The 19109-nt window shown below is 55.4% G+C and overlaps 1 protein-coding gene across 3 annotated transcripts; it reads left to right on the top strand.

Moving 5' to 3' along the window:
• Positions 1–1433: 1433 nt before the first annotated feature.
• Positions 1434–19100, top strand: POMT1 (protein O-mannosyltransferase 1). Of its 3 annotated transcripts, none has more exons than XM_065928211.1 (20): positions 1434–1577; positions 2215–2370; positions 3474–3580; positions 3986–4036; positions 4589–4735; positions 5445–5556; positions 5890–5955; positions 6042–6135; positions 6392–6547; positions 7325–7455; positions 7959–8054; positions 11551–11643; positions 13305–13401; positions 14720–14812; positions 15025–15145; positions 15437–15534; positions 16050–16163; positions 16843–16969; positions 17695–17872; positions 18347–19100. In XM_065928211.1, the coding sequence occupies exons 2-20, from the start codon at positions 2249–2251 to the stop codon at positions 18519–18521; spliced, it is 2178 nt and encodes a 725-aa protein (XP_065784283.1). In that variant the 5' UTR covers positions 1434–1577; positions 2215–2248; the 3' UTR covers positions 18522–19100. The 3 variants fall into 3 exon arrangements, with proteins under 3 accessions (XP_065784283.1, XP_065784281.1, XP_065784282.1); XM_065928209.1 differs by having other exon boundaries at positions 1456–1626; XM_065928210.1 differs by lacking the exon at positions 1434–1577 and adding an exon at positions 1722–1895.
• Positions 19101–19109: the final 9 nt, after the last annotated feature.

Genomic DNA, 19109 nt, shown 5'->3' with positions numbered 1-19109 from the left:
GGGTCTTCTGAGTAGGTGGACGTTAACACTGCCTGCCCCCTGCCCTTCCTCACCCCACTCCCCTCGTGAAATGGCTGGGTCACAGAAAGTAAGTGCTTGACTTGTGTTTTGTTGCCACTTCTAATGTCCCTTTTGTTTTGCTGTAATAGGAGAGGTAATAAAGTACAAAGTTTTGCGGTACTTTGGGCTAGGAAAGCAGAGCAAGCCAGGTGTGGGCCGTGAAGGATGGAGAGCTAGGATCTGGGTTCGAGTGGTAGTCCTCGGTTCTGCCCTCCACTAGATGCATCACCTTGGGAAAGACACCACTGCCCAGAGCCACAATTTTCATAATTATAAAATGTGGGTGTAAACAGTACCTACTGGGCAGAGGCAGTTCCTACTGTGGATGCAGAGGCCATGGCAGCGTTCAGCACAGTGCCTGGCCCCAGGTGAGGATGTAGGAAACTTACACATTCAGTAAGTTTAACACTTTCCAAAAAGAAACCCTGGGCAGGCGCGGCCCCTGGGTTCCCTGCTCCCAGGAGCCTGGCCCTGAGGGAGCCTGTGCGCCAACAGGAGGGAGGCCCTGGGTCCTCCGGATCAGAGGGCCCCTACTTTGAGAGCCCAGCCCCACTCCTCTAGGGCCAAGGACGCCCTCTGGCTGCAAGCAGGTGAGCCTGCGCTCCCTCCCTCTACATATCCCGTGTGAGAGTCACCTGCATTACCTAATGCTGGGTGACGGGGAAGGCAGGAAAGAATCGTAATTCGTTATTAGACTTGTAGTAAGTACCCTTCCATCTAGGAGTTTAGTCGCTAGGTCGTGTCCGACTCTGCGACCCCATGGACTGTAGCCCGCCAGGCTCCTCTTGTCCATGGGATTTCCCAGGCAAGAATACTGGAGTGGGTTCCCACTTCTTTCTCCAGGGAATCTTCGGGACCCAAAGGATCGAATCGCCTCTCCTGCATTGGCAGGCCGGGTTCTTTACCGCTGAGGCACAGGAAAGCCCGTCCAGGAGTACTGACTCCCAGATAGAGGAAGGTAGGCTAAAAAGCAGGGCTGCTTTCCTGCCCGTTAATCGTTGGGTCATTCGCTTGACCGGAAGACGCCGTGTCCCGCTGCAGAGCAGGCTCGGAGGGGCCCCTCGGGCCGGAGGGTGGGGGGCACCGCCGGGCCGGGGAAGGGCCGCCGGGCCGGGGAAGGGCCTCCGCGTCACACCGATCAAAAAGCCGATACGGTCGCACTGTGTTGTTTAACAGATGTAGCCGTGTATCTCGTGGCGCAAAGGAACCTGGACTCCCCAGCCGGGAGTCACAGACTTAAAAGACTGACAACCCGCCGGGATGTCGCACATTCTTGGAGCGCAGATCTCGGCTAGCCCAGTGCGCGCGCGCGCGCCGTCTTCGCCCAGTGCGCAGGCGCGCTGCACCCCGCCCCCTCCCGCGCCCCGGCAGGCCCCGCAGGCGCGGCGAGTCGAGCGTCGAGCGGGCCAGTGGGCAGCAAAGAGTGCCGAGCGGCCTCGCCCACTACCAACGGTCGGCCTCGCCGCTCACCCCCGCCACCTGGCAGGTCTGAGGCGTAGGGACCTGAAGAAACAGCAGTACGTTTGTGGCGCCGGGACCCAGAGCCCAGTTGGGTCCCCCGGGCAGGTGAAACCCTCGGGAGAGAAGCGGAGTGCCGGGCCGAGGAGCGGGGCTCCCAGGGCGGACAGGGTCCCGGGCGAGAAGGGGGTGCCCCCGGCCGACGTAGCGGCAGGAGGGAAGCTTGTCGCCCTGAGGACAGAAGGGGGCCGCCGCAGGCCAGAGGCGGCGTTGCTGTGAGAGCGCGGGGGAGGGGGGTCCCCACGGCACCGGCAGCCTCCAGAGAAAAGTGGACCCGAGGGAAACAAATGGGGTGCCCGATGTAGACGCGCCCTCAGGTGAGAAAGGGGGCGCGACGGGAGGGCGGCCCTTGGCGCGGACGGTAGGCTCTGAGTCTCAGGGGTTGGGGGGCGGACGGAGGTCACCGGCTTTAAGCCGGCCACACTACCCAGGTGGGCAGGGGCCCCGGGGTCCAACGCTGTCACTGACCGGAAGGGCTCCTCAGGTGGTGTGGGAGTGAGGGACTCTTTAGTTCTGAGGTGGCCACCTCACCGCGTGTGACTGCTGGTGAAAGAGGGTCCTGATGTCACAGCCTCCTCCTAGCCTGCAAGGGAGCCACCGGTGTTCTTGATGATAGCTTTTCCTCTGCTTTTCCAGGGCATCCTCCTCACCCCGCCTGCTTTTCTGCAAGATGTTGGGATTCTTGCAGCACCCTGTGGTGGTGACCGCTGAGGTGAACTTGAATATGGTAGCTCTGACGGCGGTGGGATTGCTGAGCCGACTGTGGCAGCTTGCCTATCCAAGGGCCGTGGTGTAAGTCAAGCAACACGATTCTGGGGGCCTCCAGAAGGAACTGTAATTTTTTCCAGTGCATTGATGACTGGAAGTGCCTTTTTGAGCCCCATAAAATGGGAGAGCCAACTTCTGGGGTTCCTTGGTGATGGATGCCTTGGCAGTTAGAGGAGAGACCAGCTTGTGCCCAGGACAGCCTGTGCAGAGTCCACCTGTTCAGTTTTGCCCTGTAGGTCAGTAGTAGGTGCAGTAACCATGATGGGTGACCTTTGACATTCCGGAGAGTGGAGGGCAGAAGACTGAGGAATTTGGAAGCAGGTCCTCACTGATGGTAGAGTACGTGTTCTTTGTCATAATGAGAAATGATTGTTGTTATTATTAAAGGGCTGTTAATGATCTGATTAATATATGTGTTTCTTTTCACTTAACTTTTTATTATGGAAAACATCAAACATATACAAAAGTACAGAGAATGATATATTAGTCACCCAGTTGCAACAGTTACCAGCTCATAGCCAACTCCCTCCCTGCAGTGGGTTTTTTTGAAGCACATCATAGACACTATATTTCATTCATTGATCAACTTAGTATCTTTAAAAGATCAGGATTCTTGAAAATCACAGGATCACAGTAGCATCATCACGCCTAAGAAACTGACAGCAATTCCTCTGTGTCAGCAAACGTCCCTGATTGTCTGAAAGAGGTTTGCTGTAGTTGGCACCTCTCCCTTTTACACCTGTAACTGTTTTGTTGGGTCACCAGCTCTGATTCTGACTCTCAGCTGCAGACACGCAGGTAGACAGCCAGATCAGCTTTGTGTCCAGGAGGCCTTTAGCCTGGCTCGTGGTACATCCTAACCTGTACGCAGGGAGAGAAGTAGAATCTGTGTCAGAAAAGCCTCCTGAATGCCCAACTTCTGGTGGGCGTTTCCCCCCTATCCTTGTGGATGTGTGGTGCTGCACATGTGTCTTAACATTTAGGGATGCCATGCAGTTGGGGCAAAAGATCCAACCTTGACTGGTCAGTCTCCAAAGTCATTTGGAAGCAAAGGTATACATTGATCCTCATACCTTTTGTGTACAGTTAAGATCTCTAGCTGAACATAACATGGGTTTGCTTTGCAGTTTTGATGAAGTGTATTACGGGCAGTACATCTCTTTTTACATGAAGCGGATCTTCTTTTTGGATGGCAGTGGACCACCGTTTGGCCACATGCTTTTGGCCTTGGGAGGTAGGATTCCTTAGTAAAAGAAGTGGCTCTTTAACACTTAAACATGGAAGTTCATGACAGCAGAAGCAGTGTCTTATTTTATTTATCTATCTATCTATCTATCTGGGACTGCCCTGGGTCTTCATTGCTTTGCACCGGCTTTCTCTAATTGTGCCGAGATGGGGTTAGTCTTCATTGTGGCACATGGGCTTCTCATTGCAGAGGCTTCTCGTTGCAGAGGCTTCTCATTGCAGAGCACAGGCTGTACGCTGCACAGGCTTCAGTATTTGCTGCACACAGACATGGGCTTAGTTACTCCGTGGGTCTTATTTTTTCTTTGTCATTGTTCCCCTGATGCCTGCTGCAGTTTGGTGCTTCAGAAGTATTTACTGAACAGGATAGTTATTGATTCATCTTGTGTTTTAGGTTATTTAGGAGGATTTGATGGTAACTTTCTGTGGAACAGAATTGGAGCAGGTAAAATATCATTGTCATCTCCCTTACTAATGTGCACGTATTATAATTGAGAGGAGGTAACTATCCTAGAGATTAACAACTACGGTTTATTCATCTGAATCCAGGGTATGATAAATAGTTTGGGTACAAGAGAAAGAATTTCAAAAAGTCCAGTAAATTCCTTAGTGCTTACTTGTAGTAAGTATATTTTCCTTGGTCTTTGGTACACATAACACACTGTACATGGCATCTGTACATGCCACTGTATGTGGCAAGTACCTTTTGTACATAAACGTGTGTTGCCACAGTGTTTTTGGAAACAGATTGGGTAAATCTGTAAATAAGCGTTAACTCATTTCAGAGTCCTCAGCATCACCGCATACTTCCTGAGAACCGGCCCTCGACCACATGAACCGTGGCCTGCACGCCTGGTCCCTGATGAGACCCAGGCTTGCAGACTTGTTCTGTGGTCCATGGGCACGTGTGAGGAGGCTCCGCGTGAGGAGACGCGGCGGTGTAGGGAGGGGGGCGGTGTGCCCTGTGCGCTCAGCCCCGCTGTGCTCGCTCTTCCAGAATACAGCAGCAACGTGCCCGTGTGGTCCCTGCGCCTGCTGCCGGCCCTCTCGGGGGCCCTGTCGGTGCCCATGGCCTATGAGATCGTGTGGGAGCTCGGCTTCTCTCACTGTGCCGCCACAGGGGCCGCTCTGCTGATGCTGATCGGTGAGGCCCAGGTGTCTGCCTGCTCGACCCCAGCGCTGACCTCTGTCTGCGTCTCTGTGGCCCAGGAGGGCTCAAGGTTTAGTGGACGTGCCCCCTCCCATGTCTGCTACTCTCAGGACAGAAGGAAGCACGTCTAGGTGTCCAGATCAGACTCTGGGAGTCACCCCACTCTCAGGCCGGGGGTCGTGCATAGGACATAGTTCAGACTGTGACGTTGTGGAGGGGCAGCCAACATGTAGCGGGGTTGCCCAAATGATGCTCCTGTGTACGCGCCCCCCACCCCCTGACCATCGCCCCTGGTAACCCAGTCTGTCCTTGAATGAGAACCTCCCCTGCCCCCCTACCCATCTTGACCAGTGGAGACAGAGATTCAGGAATGAGTGGATATACCTCAGAGGGGACTCTCTCAGCCCAGGTCTGTGAACAAATGAAGTTAAGTCAGATGAAAATAAACCAAATTCATGTCTGTTGAGTGACAACCCTAACTGGAGCCTATGCCCACAGAGTGTTAGAATGTCCAGGCACCCTGCAGAGTTGGTATTTCTCCTACAGATGAGGAAAATGAAGGTTCAGGAAGGGCCAGTAATTGCCAGCCAGGTCGAGCGCCCACTGCCCACCTCCACACTCTGGGACGTTTGGCAAGGACCATTTTTTGTGGACATTCACCCTTGTTCCCTGACACCTGATGCCTGTGTCCTTTTCCCAACAGAGAACGCCCTCATCACTCAGTCAAGGTTAATGCTTCTGGAATCAGTGCTGATATTTTTCAATCTGTTGGCCGTGCTATCTTACCTGAAGTTCTCCAACTCCCAGAAACACAGGTATGGAGAATGAGACAGAGGAGTCCAGGGGCTTGTCCGCCTGAGCAGGTCTGATACCTTTCCACAGGGGACAGCTGCCCCAGGCACCTCCACTGGCTCTTGGCTCCTGACTTCATAAATAATTCTCACCTCTCTATAATGTAAACTAAGTGGAAACATCTTCTGACCCAAAGGAGAAGTTGTATCAGGAGGACTGCTCTTCGGGGAGATGAGAAATCTTTCCCTTGTACCCGGAGCTTGGCGCAGCCAGCTGAGGTCTCTGCGGCCGTGCCTTCTCTGGCCTTCAGGGGAAATGTTCCGAGGCCTCAGCTCTGCTTCTGTGCTTTGCTCCAGGCCCTTCTCCCCGAGATGGTGGTTTTGGTTGGTGCTGACGGGCGTGGCCTGCTCCTGTGCAGTTGGGTGAGTCTGGTGCACTGGGTCTGGGGCGGCAGCCACGCCCCCCACGTGTGTCTCGTCTTGACTTCCTCTTCGCCCTGTGTCTTTAGCATCAAGTATGTGGGTGTGTTCACATACTTGCTGGTGCTTGGGGTTGCCGCTGTCCACGCCTGGCACCTGATAGGAGACCAGACGCTGTCAAACGTAGGTGCTGATGCCAAGGGGTGGGCTGGGGCTGGCCTGGGGGCAGGGCTGGTGGGGATCAAGGGTGTAGGTCTGGGGTCGGAGTAGGCTGATCCTGGGGTCCCAGGAGGCAGAGCTGGGGTGGGGCTGGAGCTGAGGGCAGGGCAGAGATATGGTGGGGTCGGGGGGCGGGGAGCAAGATGAGAACCCTGAAAGAACGACTGGCCGGGGCCCACCTTCCCCTGGGCTGGGTGATGTCCCCTCCATCCTCTGGCAGGTCCGTGTGCTCTGCCACCTGCTCGCCCGAGCGGTGGCCCTGGTGGTGCTCCCGGTCCTTGTGTACCTGCTGTTCTTCTACATCCACCTGCTGCTGCTCTACCGCTCTGGGCCCCACGACCAGATCATGTCCAGTGCCTTCCAGGCCAGCTTGGAGGTAAAAGTGCCGTCCTAGAAAGAAGGCCACACTAGACTCGGGGTTTTCTTAACGTAAACCACCCCAGGTGAGCATCAGAGGGAAAACCAAATCGGGGAAGTGAGGCATGTCTTCACTCTCTCTACACTAATTCTGAACGTGCTAGTGGCGTGGGAGGGGACAAGGGGTCTGCTCTCTGCAGTGTGATCTGCGGGCAGGTGCCAGGCTGCACAGGACAGACATATTTCTGGTGTTCATGCAACTCACTTTGCAAAAATAAAAACAGGCTTCAAATGAGGTGTCAGGAATGTAGAGCCTGAAGTCGGCGGACCTGCCCTTAAGGGCCGGCTCTGCTGATGGCAAATTCTCTGAGTATTCGGACAGATTTCTTAACTCACCCATGTCTTGAGTTAGTCAGATGTAATTGTTATCACGGGCTACAGGTAAGAAGTAAATGAGGACGAGTGCGGGGAGTTCCCTGGAGGTCCAGTGGTTAGGACTCTGCACTTTGACTGCCAAGGCCTGGGTTCAATCCTTGGTCGGGGAATTAAGATCTCGCATGCCACATGGCATGGCCCCGAAATAAAATAAGGACAAGCAGGGGAGGGTGAGGTGAGCGCCTCCCCAATGGCCACCTCCAGTCACTGGTAGTATGTAACGTGCCAGGATTATGTCACACGTGACCATAGCTGATGGTGTGACTATGGCCCAGATGGGAGGGGCTGTCAGAGGGGCTGGCTCGGGTGTCACATGTGTGCTCTCTCTCCCTCACTGGCCACCCCTGTGCTCCTGTCTCAGGGTGGGCTGGCAAGGGTCACGCAAGGTCAGCCTCTGGAGGTGGCCTTCGGTTCCCAGGTCACCCTGAAGAACGTCTTCGGCCAACCCGTGCCCTGCTGGCTTCACTCTCACCAGAGCACCTACCCTATGATGTAAGTAAGGAAAGTCATGTTTTCAATCCAGAGGTTATAACATGTTTTTTGTTTTTGTTTTTGTTTTTTTTCACATTTTTGTTGTTACCAACTTTCACTTCATGTGAAGGAGCTTCTGAGATTGAAAGAAATGGAGCAGGGATTTCTCTGGTGGTCCAGTGGCTGAGACTCCACACTCGTAATGCAGGGGGCCTGGGTTCAATCCCTGGTCAGGGAACTGGACCCCACGTACTGCAACTTAGATGGAAGATCCCTCAAGCTACAGCTAAGACCCAGCACAGCCAAACAAATAATAAATAAATAAGATAAACCTTTAAAAAAAAAAAGAAATAGAGCTCTCAGAACCTGCTGTCATTGAGTCTTGTTATATACCATCGCTGGAGGGACCAGCCCCTCTGGGATGGAAACATATCTGACACCTCGCTGGGTGGCGTCTGTAGGGACCTTGGGGGGAGGTTGTGGGCCCCTGACTCCCCACCCGCAGTTGCACCCTCTTCTTGCAGATATGAGAATGGCCGTGGCAGCTCCCACCAGCAGCAGGTGACCTGCTACCCCTTCAAGGACGTCAACAACTGGTGGATTGTCAAGGACCCGGGGAGGTGAGTACAGGTCAGGGGACAGCCTGGCCTCAGTCCCTGGCCTCCTCGTAGCTTCGGGACCAGCTCTGTGCCAAGAAGCCCACGGTCAGGGACATAGCAGCGTTCCTAGCAAGTGCAGTACAGTTAAGTTCAGTCGCTCAGTCATGTCCGACTCTTTGTGACCCCATGGACTGCAGCATGCCAAGCCTCCCTGTCCATTACCAACTCCTGCAGTTGACTCAAATTCATGTCCATTGAGTCAATGATGCCATCCAATCATCTCATCCTCTGTCGTCCCCTTCTCCTCCTGCCTTCAATCTTTCCCAGCATCAGGGTCTTTTCAAATGAGTCAGCTCTTCACATCAGGTGGCCAAAGGATTGGAGTTTCAGCTTCAACATCAGTACTTCCAATGAATACCCAGGACTGATTTTCTTTAGGATGGACTGGTTGGATCTCCCTGCAGTCCAAGGGACTCTCAAGAGTCCTCCAGCATCACAATTTGAAAGCATCAATTCTTTGGCCCTCAGCTTTCTTTATAGTCCAACTCTCACATCCATACATGACTATTGGAAAAACCATAGCCTTGACTAGACAGACCTTTGTTGGCAAAGTAATGGCTTTTTAATATGCTGTCCAGGTTGGTCATAACTTTTCTTTTCTTCCAAGGAGTAAGCATCTTTTAATTTCATGTAGTCACCATCTGCAGTGATTTGGGAGCCCAAAAAAGAAAAATCTGCCACTGTTTCCACTGTTTCCCCATCTATTTGCCATGAAGTAATGGGACCAGATGCCATGATCTTAGTTTTCTGAATGTTGAACTTTGAGCCAACTTTTTCACTCTCCTCTTTCACTTTCATCAAGAGGCTCTTTAGTTCTTCTTCACTTTCTGCCATTAAGGTTGGTGTCATCTGCATATCTGAGGTTATTGATATTCTCCCGGCAATCTTGATTCCAGCTTGTGCTTCATCCAGCCCAGCATTCCTCATGATGTACTCTGCATATAAGTTAAATAAGCAGGGTGACAATATACAGCCTTGACGTACTCCTTTTCCTATTTGGAACCAGTCTGTTGTTTCATGTCCAGTTCTAACTGTTGCTTCCTGACCTGCATATAGATTTCTCAAGAGGCAGGTCAGGTGGTCTGGTATTCATTCCCATATCGTTCAGAAATTTCCACAGTTTGTTGTGATCCACACAGTCAAAGGCTTTGGCATAGTCAATAACGCAGAAGTAGATGTTTTTCTGGAACTCTTGCTTTTTCAGTGATCCAATGAATGTTGGCAATTTGATCTCTGGTTCCTCTGCCTTTTCTAAAACCAGCTTGAACATCTGAAAGTTCATGGTTCACATATTGTTGAAGCCTGGTTTGGAGAATTTTGAGCATTACTTTACTAGCGTGTGAGATGAGTGCAATTGTGCAGTAGTTTGAGCATTCTTTGGCATTGCCTTTCTTTGGGATTGGGATGAAAACTGACCTTTTCCAGTCCCATGGCCACTGCTGAGTTTTTCAGATTTGCTGGGATATTGAGTGCAGCACACTCACAGCATCATCTTTTATTATTTGAAATGGCTTAACTGAAATTCCATCACCTCCACTAGCTTTGATCGTAGTGATGCTTCCTAAGGCCCACTTGACTTCCCATTCCAGGATGTCTGGCTCTAGGTGAGTGATCACACCATTGTGATTATCTGGGTCATGAAGATCATTTTTGTGTAGTTCTTCTGTGTATTCTTGCCATCTCTTAATATCGTCTGCTTCTGTTAGGTCCATACCATTTCTGTCCTTTATTGAGCCCATCTTTGCATGACACGTTCCCTTGGTATCTCTAATTTTCTTGAAGAGATCTCTAGTCTTTCCCATTCTATTGTTTTCCTCTATTTCTTTGCATTGATCACTGAGGAAGGCTGTCTTAGCTCTCCTTGCTATTCTTTGGAACTCTGCATTCAAATGGGTATATCTTTCCTTTTCTCCTTTGCTTTTCACTTCTCTTCTTTTCACAACTATTTGTAAGGCCTCCTCAGATAGCCATTTTGCCTTTTTGTATTTCTTTTTCTTGGGGATGGTCTTGATCACTGTCTCCTGTATAATGTCATGAACCTCTGTCCATAGTTCATCAGGCACTCTGTCTATCAGATCTAGTCCCTTAAATATATTTCTCACTTCTACTGTATAATCGTAAGGGATTTGATTTAGGTCTTACCTGAATGATCTAGTGGTTTCCCCCACTTTCTTCAATTTAAGTCTGAATTTGGCAATAAGGAGTTCATGATCTGAGCCGTGCCTTATAGGGCCATCCAAGATGGATGGGTCATGGTGGAGAGTTCTGACAAAATGTGGTCCATTGGAGAAGGGAATGGCAAACCACTTCAGTATTTTTGCCTTGAGAACCCCATGAACAGTATGAAAAGACAAAAAGATAGGACACTGAAAGATGAACTCCCCAGGTCTGTAGGTGCCCAATATGCTACTGGAGATCAGTGGAGAAATAACTCCAGAAAGAATGAAGAGATGGAGCCAAAGCAAAAACAACACCCAGTTGTGGTTGTGACTGGTGATGGAAGCAAGGTCCGATGCTGTAAAGAGCAATATTGCTTAGGAACCTGGAATGTTAGGTCCATGAATCAAAGCAAATTCAAAGTGGTCAAACAGGAGATGGCAAGAGTGAATATTGACATTTTAGGAATCAGCAAACTAAAATGGACTGGGCTGGGTGAATTTAACTCAGTTGACCATTATATCTACTGTGGGCAAGAATCCCTTAGAAGAAATGGAGTAGCCATCATGGTCAACAAAAGAGTCTGAAATGCAGTACTTGGAAGCAGTCTCAAAAATGACAGAATGATCTCTGTTCGTTTCCAAGGCAAACCATTCAATATCATGGTAATCCAAGTCTATGCCCCAACCGCTAATGCTGAAGAAGCTGAAGTTGAACAGTTCTATGAAGACCTACAAGACCTTTTAGAACTAACACCCTAAAAAGATGTCCTTTTCAGTTTAGGGGACTGGAATGCAAAAGTAGGAAGTCAAGAAACACCTGTAGTAACAGGCAAATTTGGTCTTGGAGTACAGAATGAAGCAGGGTAAAGGCTAATAGAGTTAGGCCAAAAGAACGCACTCATAGCAAACACCCTCTTCCAACAACACAAGAGAAGACTCTTCACATGGACATCACCAGATGGCCAACACTGAAATCAGACTGATTATATTCTTTGCAGTCGAAGATAGAGAACCTCTATACAGTCAGCAAAAACAAGACCAGGAGCTGACCGTGGCTCAGATCATGAACTCCTTATTGACAAATTCAGATTTAAATTGAAGTATAGCACAGCTGTAGTCAATGTGATGATGGCAAAGGGGGCCACGCCAGGAAGCGTGGGAAGTGACCCGAAGTTTCAGAAAAGAGTTAAATAAAATGTGTACGTTCACCTCGTACGAGGAACACGCTGACGGGGTGGCTGTGAGACTCCACAGAGCCTGAGTGAGGACCCCACCAGCCTGGCCATGCTCTCTTCCAGGCATCAGCTGGTGGTGAACAACCCCCCAAGGCCTGTGCGGCACGGCGACATCGTGCAGCTGGTGCACGGCATGACCACCCGCCTCCTCAACACGTGAGTCCCTGCCGCTGCTCAGAGCAGGCGTGCCTGCATCACCGCCTCGGGTCCTGCTCTGCAGTAGGTGTCGAGGGTGGGGAGGGGAGACCTCAGTGATGGCGCACGGGCTGGGAAGGAGAGTCCCATCCAGAGTGATGTGTGGGGTGCCCTGGCAGACAGGGGCACGTGCTGAAAGGAGAAGCGAATTCAAGAAGGCCATGAGTTGGGGGACAGAGCATCTGACCTCGGGGCCACCTCTGCTGTCCTTCCACCTGGCCTCTTGGGTCAACCACGTGGCCTCAGGGACCCTGCCCTGCCCTCTTGGACACCTGGGCTCTCCACGTTGCGTCCGCCTTGTCCTCTCCCCCTTCTGCCATCCCTGGGTCAGGAAATCCACGGGGCTCCAGTCCCTCCTGCCCTCACTCCCAGTCCCGCTGGGAATCGCCCGCCCTCTGCAGACAGCAGGCACCCTCTGCAAAACAGAGGCAGTTTTCCGTCTGAAAACTCATGCTTGACCAACCTCACGTCTCTGCCAAGAGCCTCCAGGGATATCCAGCGTGACCGTCACACTCAGAATAACTCCCCACTCTCCCCTGGCTGCCGGCCCCGCTGGGACCCAGCCCACGAACTCCCTGGTAGACTTCATGCCAGTCACCCTAGCCCCCTGCTGTCCCAAAATGACCCCGTGCAGCCTCCCTGGGGCCTTTGCTCACTCATCTGCCTGGAATGTTCTTCAGCTCAGACCCCACTGCCATCCCCACCATGGCCCACTCTTTCACTTTTTTAAAGAATAATTTTATTCATTTATATTTTTGGCTGCACTGGGTCTTCATTGTTGCCTGCAGGCTACTCTCTAGTTGTGGTGCTTGGGCTTTTCATTTCGGCGGCTCCTCTTGTTTCGGAGCACTGGTTCTAGAGCTCAGGCTTCCGCAGTGGTGCCGCGTGGGCTCCGTAGTTGCAGTTCCCAGGCTCTAGAGCTTGGGCTCAGTTGCCCTGCAGCATGTGGGATCTTCCTGGAGCAGGGATAGAGCCCGTGTCTCCTGCATTACCACTGAGCGCCAGGAAAGCCCCCGTGTAGTCACTGTATTCAGGGGTCAGCTGAAATGTCCCTGCACCAAAAGCGTTTCTTGTGCACTGTGCCCGCTGGGGTCAGTGTTGTTTGTGGTGCTCACAGGGCCTGCAGCATATTTGACTTTTCCAGGGTCGTGAGGGCCCCTTCCTTACTGCTCACTGTGGGTCCTCCCCCAATGTGGTCCTGTGCAAAGTCCGATCAGGCATGGTTTCCCTGAAAGTGAACAAGGGGAACTGATGTCCCTGGGCGCTTGTTTTGCAACAGTATTCTTGGTGCCCCAGCCATTTCCACGACCTGGCGTCAGGGAGCCCCCAGTGGTCAGGCTGTGCTCCCGGCTCGGTTTATCCTCTGCAAAGGGGATGGTGAGCCCGTGGTTTAGATGGACGTCCCCCTGCTTCCCCATCACATGCATCCCTGGAGGCATGGTCGCTGCAGGGCCTCTGCCCTCCATGAGGGAGTTAGCGCCCTGGGGAATGGCAGCCGAGGTGCTTGAAGGTTGAGCTGGCTTTGTTTCATGAAAAAAAGTGTTTTTTTTTCTCCTTAAAGAACAGTGAGTGCCTTTCAGGAGAGCTTGGGGAGCCCCCAGCAGCACTGTTTGGTTTTCCAGGCACGACGTTGCAGCCCCCCTGAGCCCCCACGCGCAGGAGGTTTCCTGCTACATTGACTACAACATCTCCATGCCCCCCCAGAACCTCTGGCGGCTGGTGAGTTCCCGGCCTTCTTGAGCACGGGCATCACGGCCCTTTCCGAACCGCAAGTGGAACAAGTGACCCCCTGTTCTACAGAGAGGGGGAGCCAGGGGGTTTTCCTGTGTCCAGGAAGAAGCTGCAGGGCAGTGGCTGGGTCTCAAAGTGCCGTGGGGAGGAGGCCTCTCCCACAGCTCGGCTCAGACCAGCTGCCTGGGCACCCCGGGAGTCTCTTTGATCAACCCTTCCCTGGGGACAGGCAGGGCCATGGAGGAGCAATTCCTGGCACTGTCCCCCTGGGCCCCGGGCCCTCCTGCGGGTGAACCACTGGCTCTTCTGGGTGGCACACGGCGTCCTGGGCAACGCCGCAGGAGGGAAGTTCCATGGCTGGGCTGCTGGACCGTCTGAAGTCAGGGTCATGAGTGCAAGACGCAGCAGCAGGGCCGTGATCGCACTGAGCTTACTTTTGGGAGAGGTGTGCTCCCCTTCAGCCTCCATAGCTGCCTCGTACCACCAGCCCCTCAATGAGTTCTCAGTGCTGTGATGCAAAGCCAGGGGCCCTGAAGGCCGCCTCTGTGTTTGTGCACAGCGGGGCCCAGGTGCTGGGCGCTGCACGCAGGTGCGCCGTGCATCTGCCTCTGCCCCTCCCCCGAGGCTGCTCTGATGTGGTTGTCACCCCTACTCCTCGTCCCCAGGATTGTCCTGAAGGTCCTGCCTGCTCCCCTCTCTGGTGAGGCCCATCACTGACCCCTTCTCTGCGCCTCAGCCCCTTTCAGCCCCACCCGCCCCTGTTTTAAGGACCTGAAGCTCCATGATGGGCAGAGAGGATGGTCAACCAGAGGGTGTGGCTTCCTTGTCCTGCTCCTGCTCAGCCCCTCGGGGTGCTGGCTTGTCAGTAGCCATTGGACTTCCCGGGGTCGTGCCAGGCACCCGTAAGTTAAACCCAGCAGTGCCAAGCTCTTCCAGTGTCAGTTCTTTATTACCCATCACCAGGAGACCCCGCTCAGGGCACAGTCTTGCGGGGACAGTCTCTGACCTTCCTCTGCACTATCTTCATGTTTGGCCCGAGGTCTCAGGGAGGAGTATCATCCTTAAATCCCCACTGGAAAGGCTTTCTGCATCTGGGAGAGGGTGGTGTCCCCACCCCCCAGCACCTCGCACAGACCTCTGGAATAAAGTCAATGGCACTGTCTGGGGACCAGCCATGCCAGCTTCCCTTGGGGGACTGTCCCCTCATATCAGATCATACCAGTCTCACCATGGTAACTGGTCTTTATTTTTACATTTAAGGAAATCTGACAAAGAGTGAACTAATGGTCCAGACCTGCTTTTACAGGACATTGTGAACAGGGAGTCGGACACGGATGTCTGGAAGACCATCTTGTCAGAGGTCCGCTTTGTGCATGTGAACACCTCGGCCATCCTCAAGGTCAGCGACACTGCCTCCCTGGTCCTGCCCAGAGGGACAGACTGAAGGGGGTTGTGGGGGGTTGTGGGGTCTCTGTAACGGCTCAGAACTGAACCCTGGCATGAGCTCCCCAGAGGAGAGCCACTGCCCTGTGGGTGACCTGGGGCAGGGTCCCCCCAGCTGGGCGGGCCCAGGCCGTCCATCACGATCCCCCCACCATCTTGCTTTGCCAGCTGAGTGGAGTGCCCCTCCCAGACTGGGGCTTTCGGCAGCTGGAAGTGGTTGGGGAGAAGCAATTTTGGGGCTACCATGAAAGCACCGTGTGGAACGTGGAGGAGCACCGCTACGGCAGGAGTGAGCGCTCCTGGGGGCGGGGCAGCCCTCAGGCTCCAGGCCCCACTGTGGACCTTCTCCCTCCCTCCCCCACTCCCTCCCAGGGCTGAAGTGGTGAGAGCTGTCTAGTGGGCAAGGGGGGCAGTGCCACCGGAAGGAGGGCCAAGGAGAGCTTTCGACTGGAAAGATGGCCAGGCGGGTGGGGGACCGCGGACCGTGTCTGGCAGGTTCTTTGGAAAGCAGCGGCGGCTGCCCTAGGTGGCTCCCTGACCGGGTTCTGCTCGCATCCTCTGGTCCCCGTGTGCCCGCCAGGCCAGGAGCAGAAGGAGAGGGAGCTGGAGCTGCACTCCCCAACCCAGGCGGACATCAGCAGGAACCTCAGCTTCATGGCCAGATTCTCCGAGCTGCAGGTGACGGGCGGGCAGAGGGGTGGGTGACCTTGCCCCTCGCTGGGAAGGCCACGTGGTCTGCTCAGCATCAGCCTTCAAACTGGGACCTGACTCGGCAGGGAGGGCCGCCGCCCTCTGTCCTCTGTCCGTGTCATGCCTGGCACCGTCAGCCCCCGGCCCCCCGGCCTTCCTGCCGTGTGGCTTTGCTGGCAGTAGCTGTCAGGAGGCGAGGACACGACGCAGCAGTGGCACTGCTCCCAGGTCAGGTCGACACGGCGCAGCCCCAGGGAACTCGGCACCAGGCACTCAGCGTCCCCAGTGTCAAGGCGCCCTTACCGCCCCATCCCATCCCTTAGTCCACAAACTGGAGCCCGGCAGAGGCACCTCCTGGGCTGCTTCTGCGGGTGACCTGAGTGAACTTGAGGTTGGATGCCCCCATGAAAGGGGCAGCGGTTTACTCCGCCCCCTGGCAGGTCCCTTGGCCATGAAGGGCATCTGGCTGTCCGGTGACTCCTGGTGGCCTCTGCTGTCTGCAGTGGCGGATGCTGACGGTGAGAAGTGATGATTCAGAACACAAGTACAGCTCCACGCCGCTGGACTGGGTCATGCTGGACACCAACATCGCTTACTGGCTGCACCCCAGGACCAGTGTAAGCACAGCGTCTGCGGGCAGTTGGCCCGCACCCAAGAGGCCTGTGATGTTAGGAGTAGCCACTGCATCCGTCCAAGCCCCGGCCTTCCTGCGCCGTCCTGATGAAAGCTGAGGGCTTGCTGTTCTCCGAGTGCTCTGGCAGCACGGGGCCCGAGCTCCTCCGAGGTGCCAAGGGGTCAGGTCCCCAGGTGTCCGCAGGGAGGGACCCGGCTTTGCTGCTGCCATGGCAGAGTGTGGTTCCCTGTGCCCGGCCGACGTGGTTTTTAAAACCATCCCACTTGATTTCCCACCTGGCACCTGGTGTCCAGGCCGGTCAGTGTTCTGCTTCCCTGTCCAGCGTGTCTTCACCTGGAGGGGCAAACACACATGTGGTCGGTGCCCAGTAATGACTTAAGCTAGGGGATTGCACTCCCCTTTCCCCCTCCCCAGACGTGGGGGGCCGTGGCTTGCTGAGAAGCGGGCACTGAGGACCTTCTGGTCTCAGCGCCTTGCTGCTCTGCATCAGCGTCCCTGTCCCCCTCCTCTCTGCTGTCCAGAAATAACCCCGTCTACTCCCGGCTCTGATTCCACTTACAGAGCTGAGCACCTTTGCACGTCCGTCCTGGCCGTGAGGGCTGAGGGTGGGGCGGCGCCCGCGCCTGCCCTGGACCACACCAACCAGCCTCTCCCTCCCACAGGCGCAGATCCACCTGCTCGGGAATGTCGTGATCTGGGCCTCGGCCAGCCTCGCCACCCTGGTGTACGCCCTGCTCTTCATCTGGTACCTGCTCAGACGCAGAAGGAGAGCCTGCGACCTCCCCGAGGGTCTGTGCTGCGGCCCACGCGCCTCTTGCACCCCGTCCCTCTGGTTCGGGCCAGAGCTCCGTGTACTTCGGGGCCGCATCAGCAAGTGTGGCCTTGGGGCCACCTCTTGTTTCTGCCCCAAGGGCACTTCTGTCTCTTCCCCAGAGACAGGATGCTACGCTCCAGTCCCCATCGCCCTCAAGGCTTCTCCAGGGCCATGCAGGTGTCGGGCCTGAATTGCTCCCTAACCCCAGCACCCCTGGAAGTGGCTGATGGGACAGAGCTGCCAGGAGGCACGGGGGGAGGGGGCTGGTTTGCAAGAACAGAAACCCCCTAAAAACCGTCCTGATAGGGGAAAGGAACCAATGCCCAGGGTGGGCCGCGAAGGCCGCCAGGGGCGGGGAGGCGCCCTCTCTGGTCGTTCTCTCTACTAGTCCCGGCTCCTGGGCAGGTGCACGGTGCAGGCCCACCCCTGCCCCCTGAGGAGCGAGACTGGGAGACCCTCAGGGCACCAGGAGTGAGCTGGGCCTGGCCCAGGGCTGGCGTCTCAGGACGGGCTCGGCAGGGGCAGCAGGAAGTCCAGGCGGTTCTCGAGACACAGTCTGCTCTTCCTCCAGAGGCGGTGGGAGGGCTGGGATGGGAGACAGAAAGCAGGGGCCGCGAGTTCACGGGCTCGCTTGTGGACGACGAGGTGAGCCTGCCCGGCGGCAGGGAGCCTCCCGGCTCAAGACGGCCTTCCCCCGCAGACCGCTGGCTGCGCTGGGTGCTGGCTGGGGCTCTGTGCGCCGGGGGCTGGGCCGTGAACTACCTGCCCTTCTTCCTGATGGAGAAGACGCTCTTCCTCTACCACTACCTGCCGGCACTCACCTTCCAGATCCTGCTGCTGCCCGTGGTCCTGGAGCACATTGGCGACCACCTGTGCAGGTAGGTACCAGGCCTTGGCAGCCACGCGCCCCTGGTCGGGGGTGGGGTGGGGTCCAGGGGAGTCACGAATGGTGATTCCAGCGTGGTGTGGATGGGGTTCCAAGCTTGAAGCTAAGGCTGGTGGGAGGTGAAGCTGGGGGATACGCGCAGGGAAGGACCTTCGGCCTGGAGGACACCAGAACAGAGAAAGGAGAGGGAGGCACGGGGCGGCCAGTGGCCGGGTCGCGTGGGGCCCAGCAGATACACCAGGGGGCCTGTAAACCAGAGGGGGCCTGGAGCAGCTCAGGAGGAGCTCTGTGCTCCTGCTGCTGAGATGGGGCAGGAGCTGGGGCTCAGGAAGCAGAGCAAGTGAGGAGCGGCGCTGAGTCGGTCTGGCAGGACTTGACGAGGGCTGACACTCCGGCTGGGGTGCCGAGGGGACCTCGCGTGGGAAGGGCCAGCCCCCCCACGCCGTGCTCTGCTCTGGGCCGGCAGGTCCCAGCTCCAGAGGAGCCTCTTCACGGCCCTGGTTGTGGCCTGGTTCACCTCCGCCTGTCACGTATCCAACATGCTGCGCCCGCTGACCTACGGGGACAGGTCACTGTCACCCAGTGAGCTCAAGGCCCTTCGCTGGAAAGACAGCTGGGACATCCTGATCCGGAAATACTAGCGGGACGCGGACTCACCGACAGGCAGCAGAGCTGGGTGTGGACAAGGTCTTGGACGGGCCTTTCCTGCGGGCAGGCGGAGCCGCTCTGAGCTTGGTGGAGACATGGGCTTGGCTGGGATTCTGCTCTGGTCTCGTTGAAGAAACGGCCCTCTGACAGGCACCTCGTTTTCAGCAAAGTCTGTTTTCCCTGATCTTAAAGAGCACCTCCTCACTGCCGCCTTCTAAGAGCCCCGTGCACTCACCGAGCGTGGAGCTGCTGGGTGGGACTCGCCACAGCCGAGAAAAGGCAGGGAGGGGCTGATTCTAGCGACCCAGGCAAGGCCCAGTCCTGCTCACAGAGGCTGGTGGTGGGCTCAACCCGGGCCCCTGCTCCTGCTGACCTAGTGAGGCCCTGGGAACTCCCCCTCACGGTTCAGTGGCCCGTGAGCCCTGGAACGCCAGCCCAAGGGGGCTGGGGGAGGCCGGCCATGACTCCTCTTGGTGATCCCCAACCCCCACTCGAGGAGCCTGCCGAGAGGTGAGCAGTAGCCTGTCATCCACACATTTCCTGGTCCTGATTCCGCCCTTTTAAATGTAATTAAAAAGGGA

This window comes from Muntiacus reevesi, chromosome 3 (genome assembly GCF_963930625.1).
Source record: "Muntiacus reevesi chromosome 3, mMunRee1.1, whole genome shotgun sequence".
In the NCBI taxonomy this organism is placed as follows: domain Eukaryota; kingdom Metazoa; phylum Chordata; class Mammalia; order Artiodactyla; family Cervidae; genus Muntiacus; species Muntiacus reevesi.
Note: the sequence above shows the minus strand (reverse complement) of the source record. Positions and strands in the feature narration are given on the sequence as shown.

Excerpts from the sequence above, each read along its gene's own strand:
- POMT1 (XM_065928211.1), top strand. The coding sequence starts at position 2,249 with ATGTTGGGATTCTTGCAGCACCCTGTGGTGGTGACCGCTGAGGTGAAC. Across the intron at positions 5,956-6,041 it reads GCCTGCTCCTGTGCAGTTGG|CATCAAGTATGTGGGTGTGT; the intron begins GTGAGTCTGGTG and ends CTGTGTCTTTAG. Across the intron at positions 11,644-13,304 it reads ACCACCCGCCTCCTCAACAC|GCACGACGTTGCAGCCCCCC; the intron begins GTGAGTCCCTGC and ends TTGGTTTTCCAG.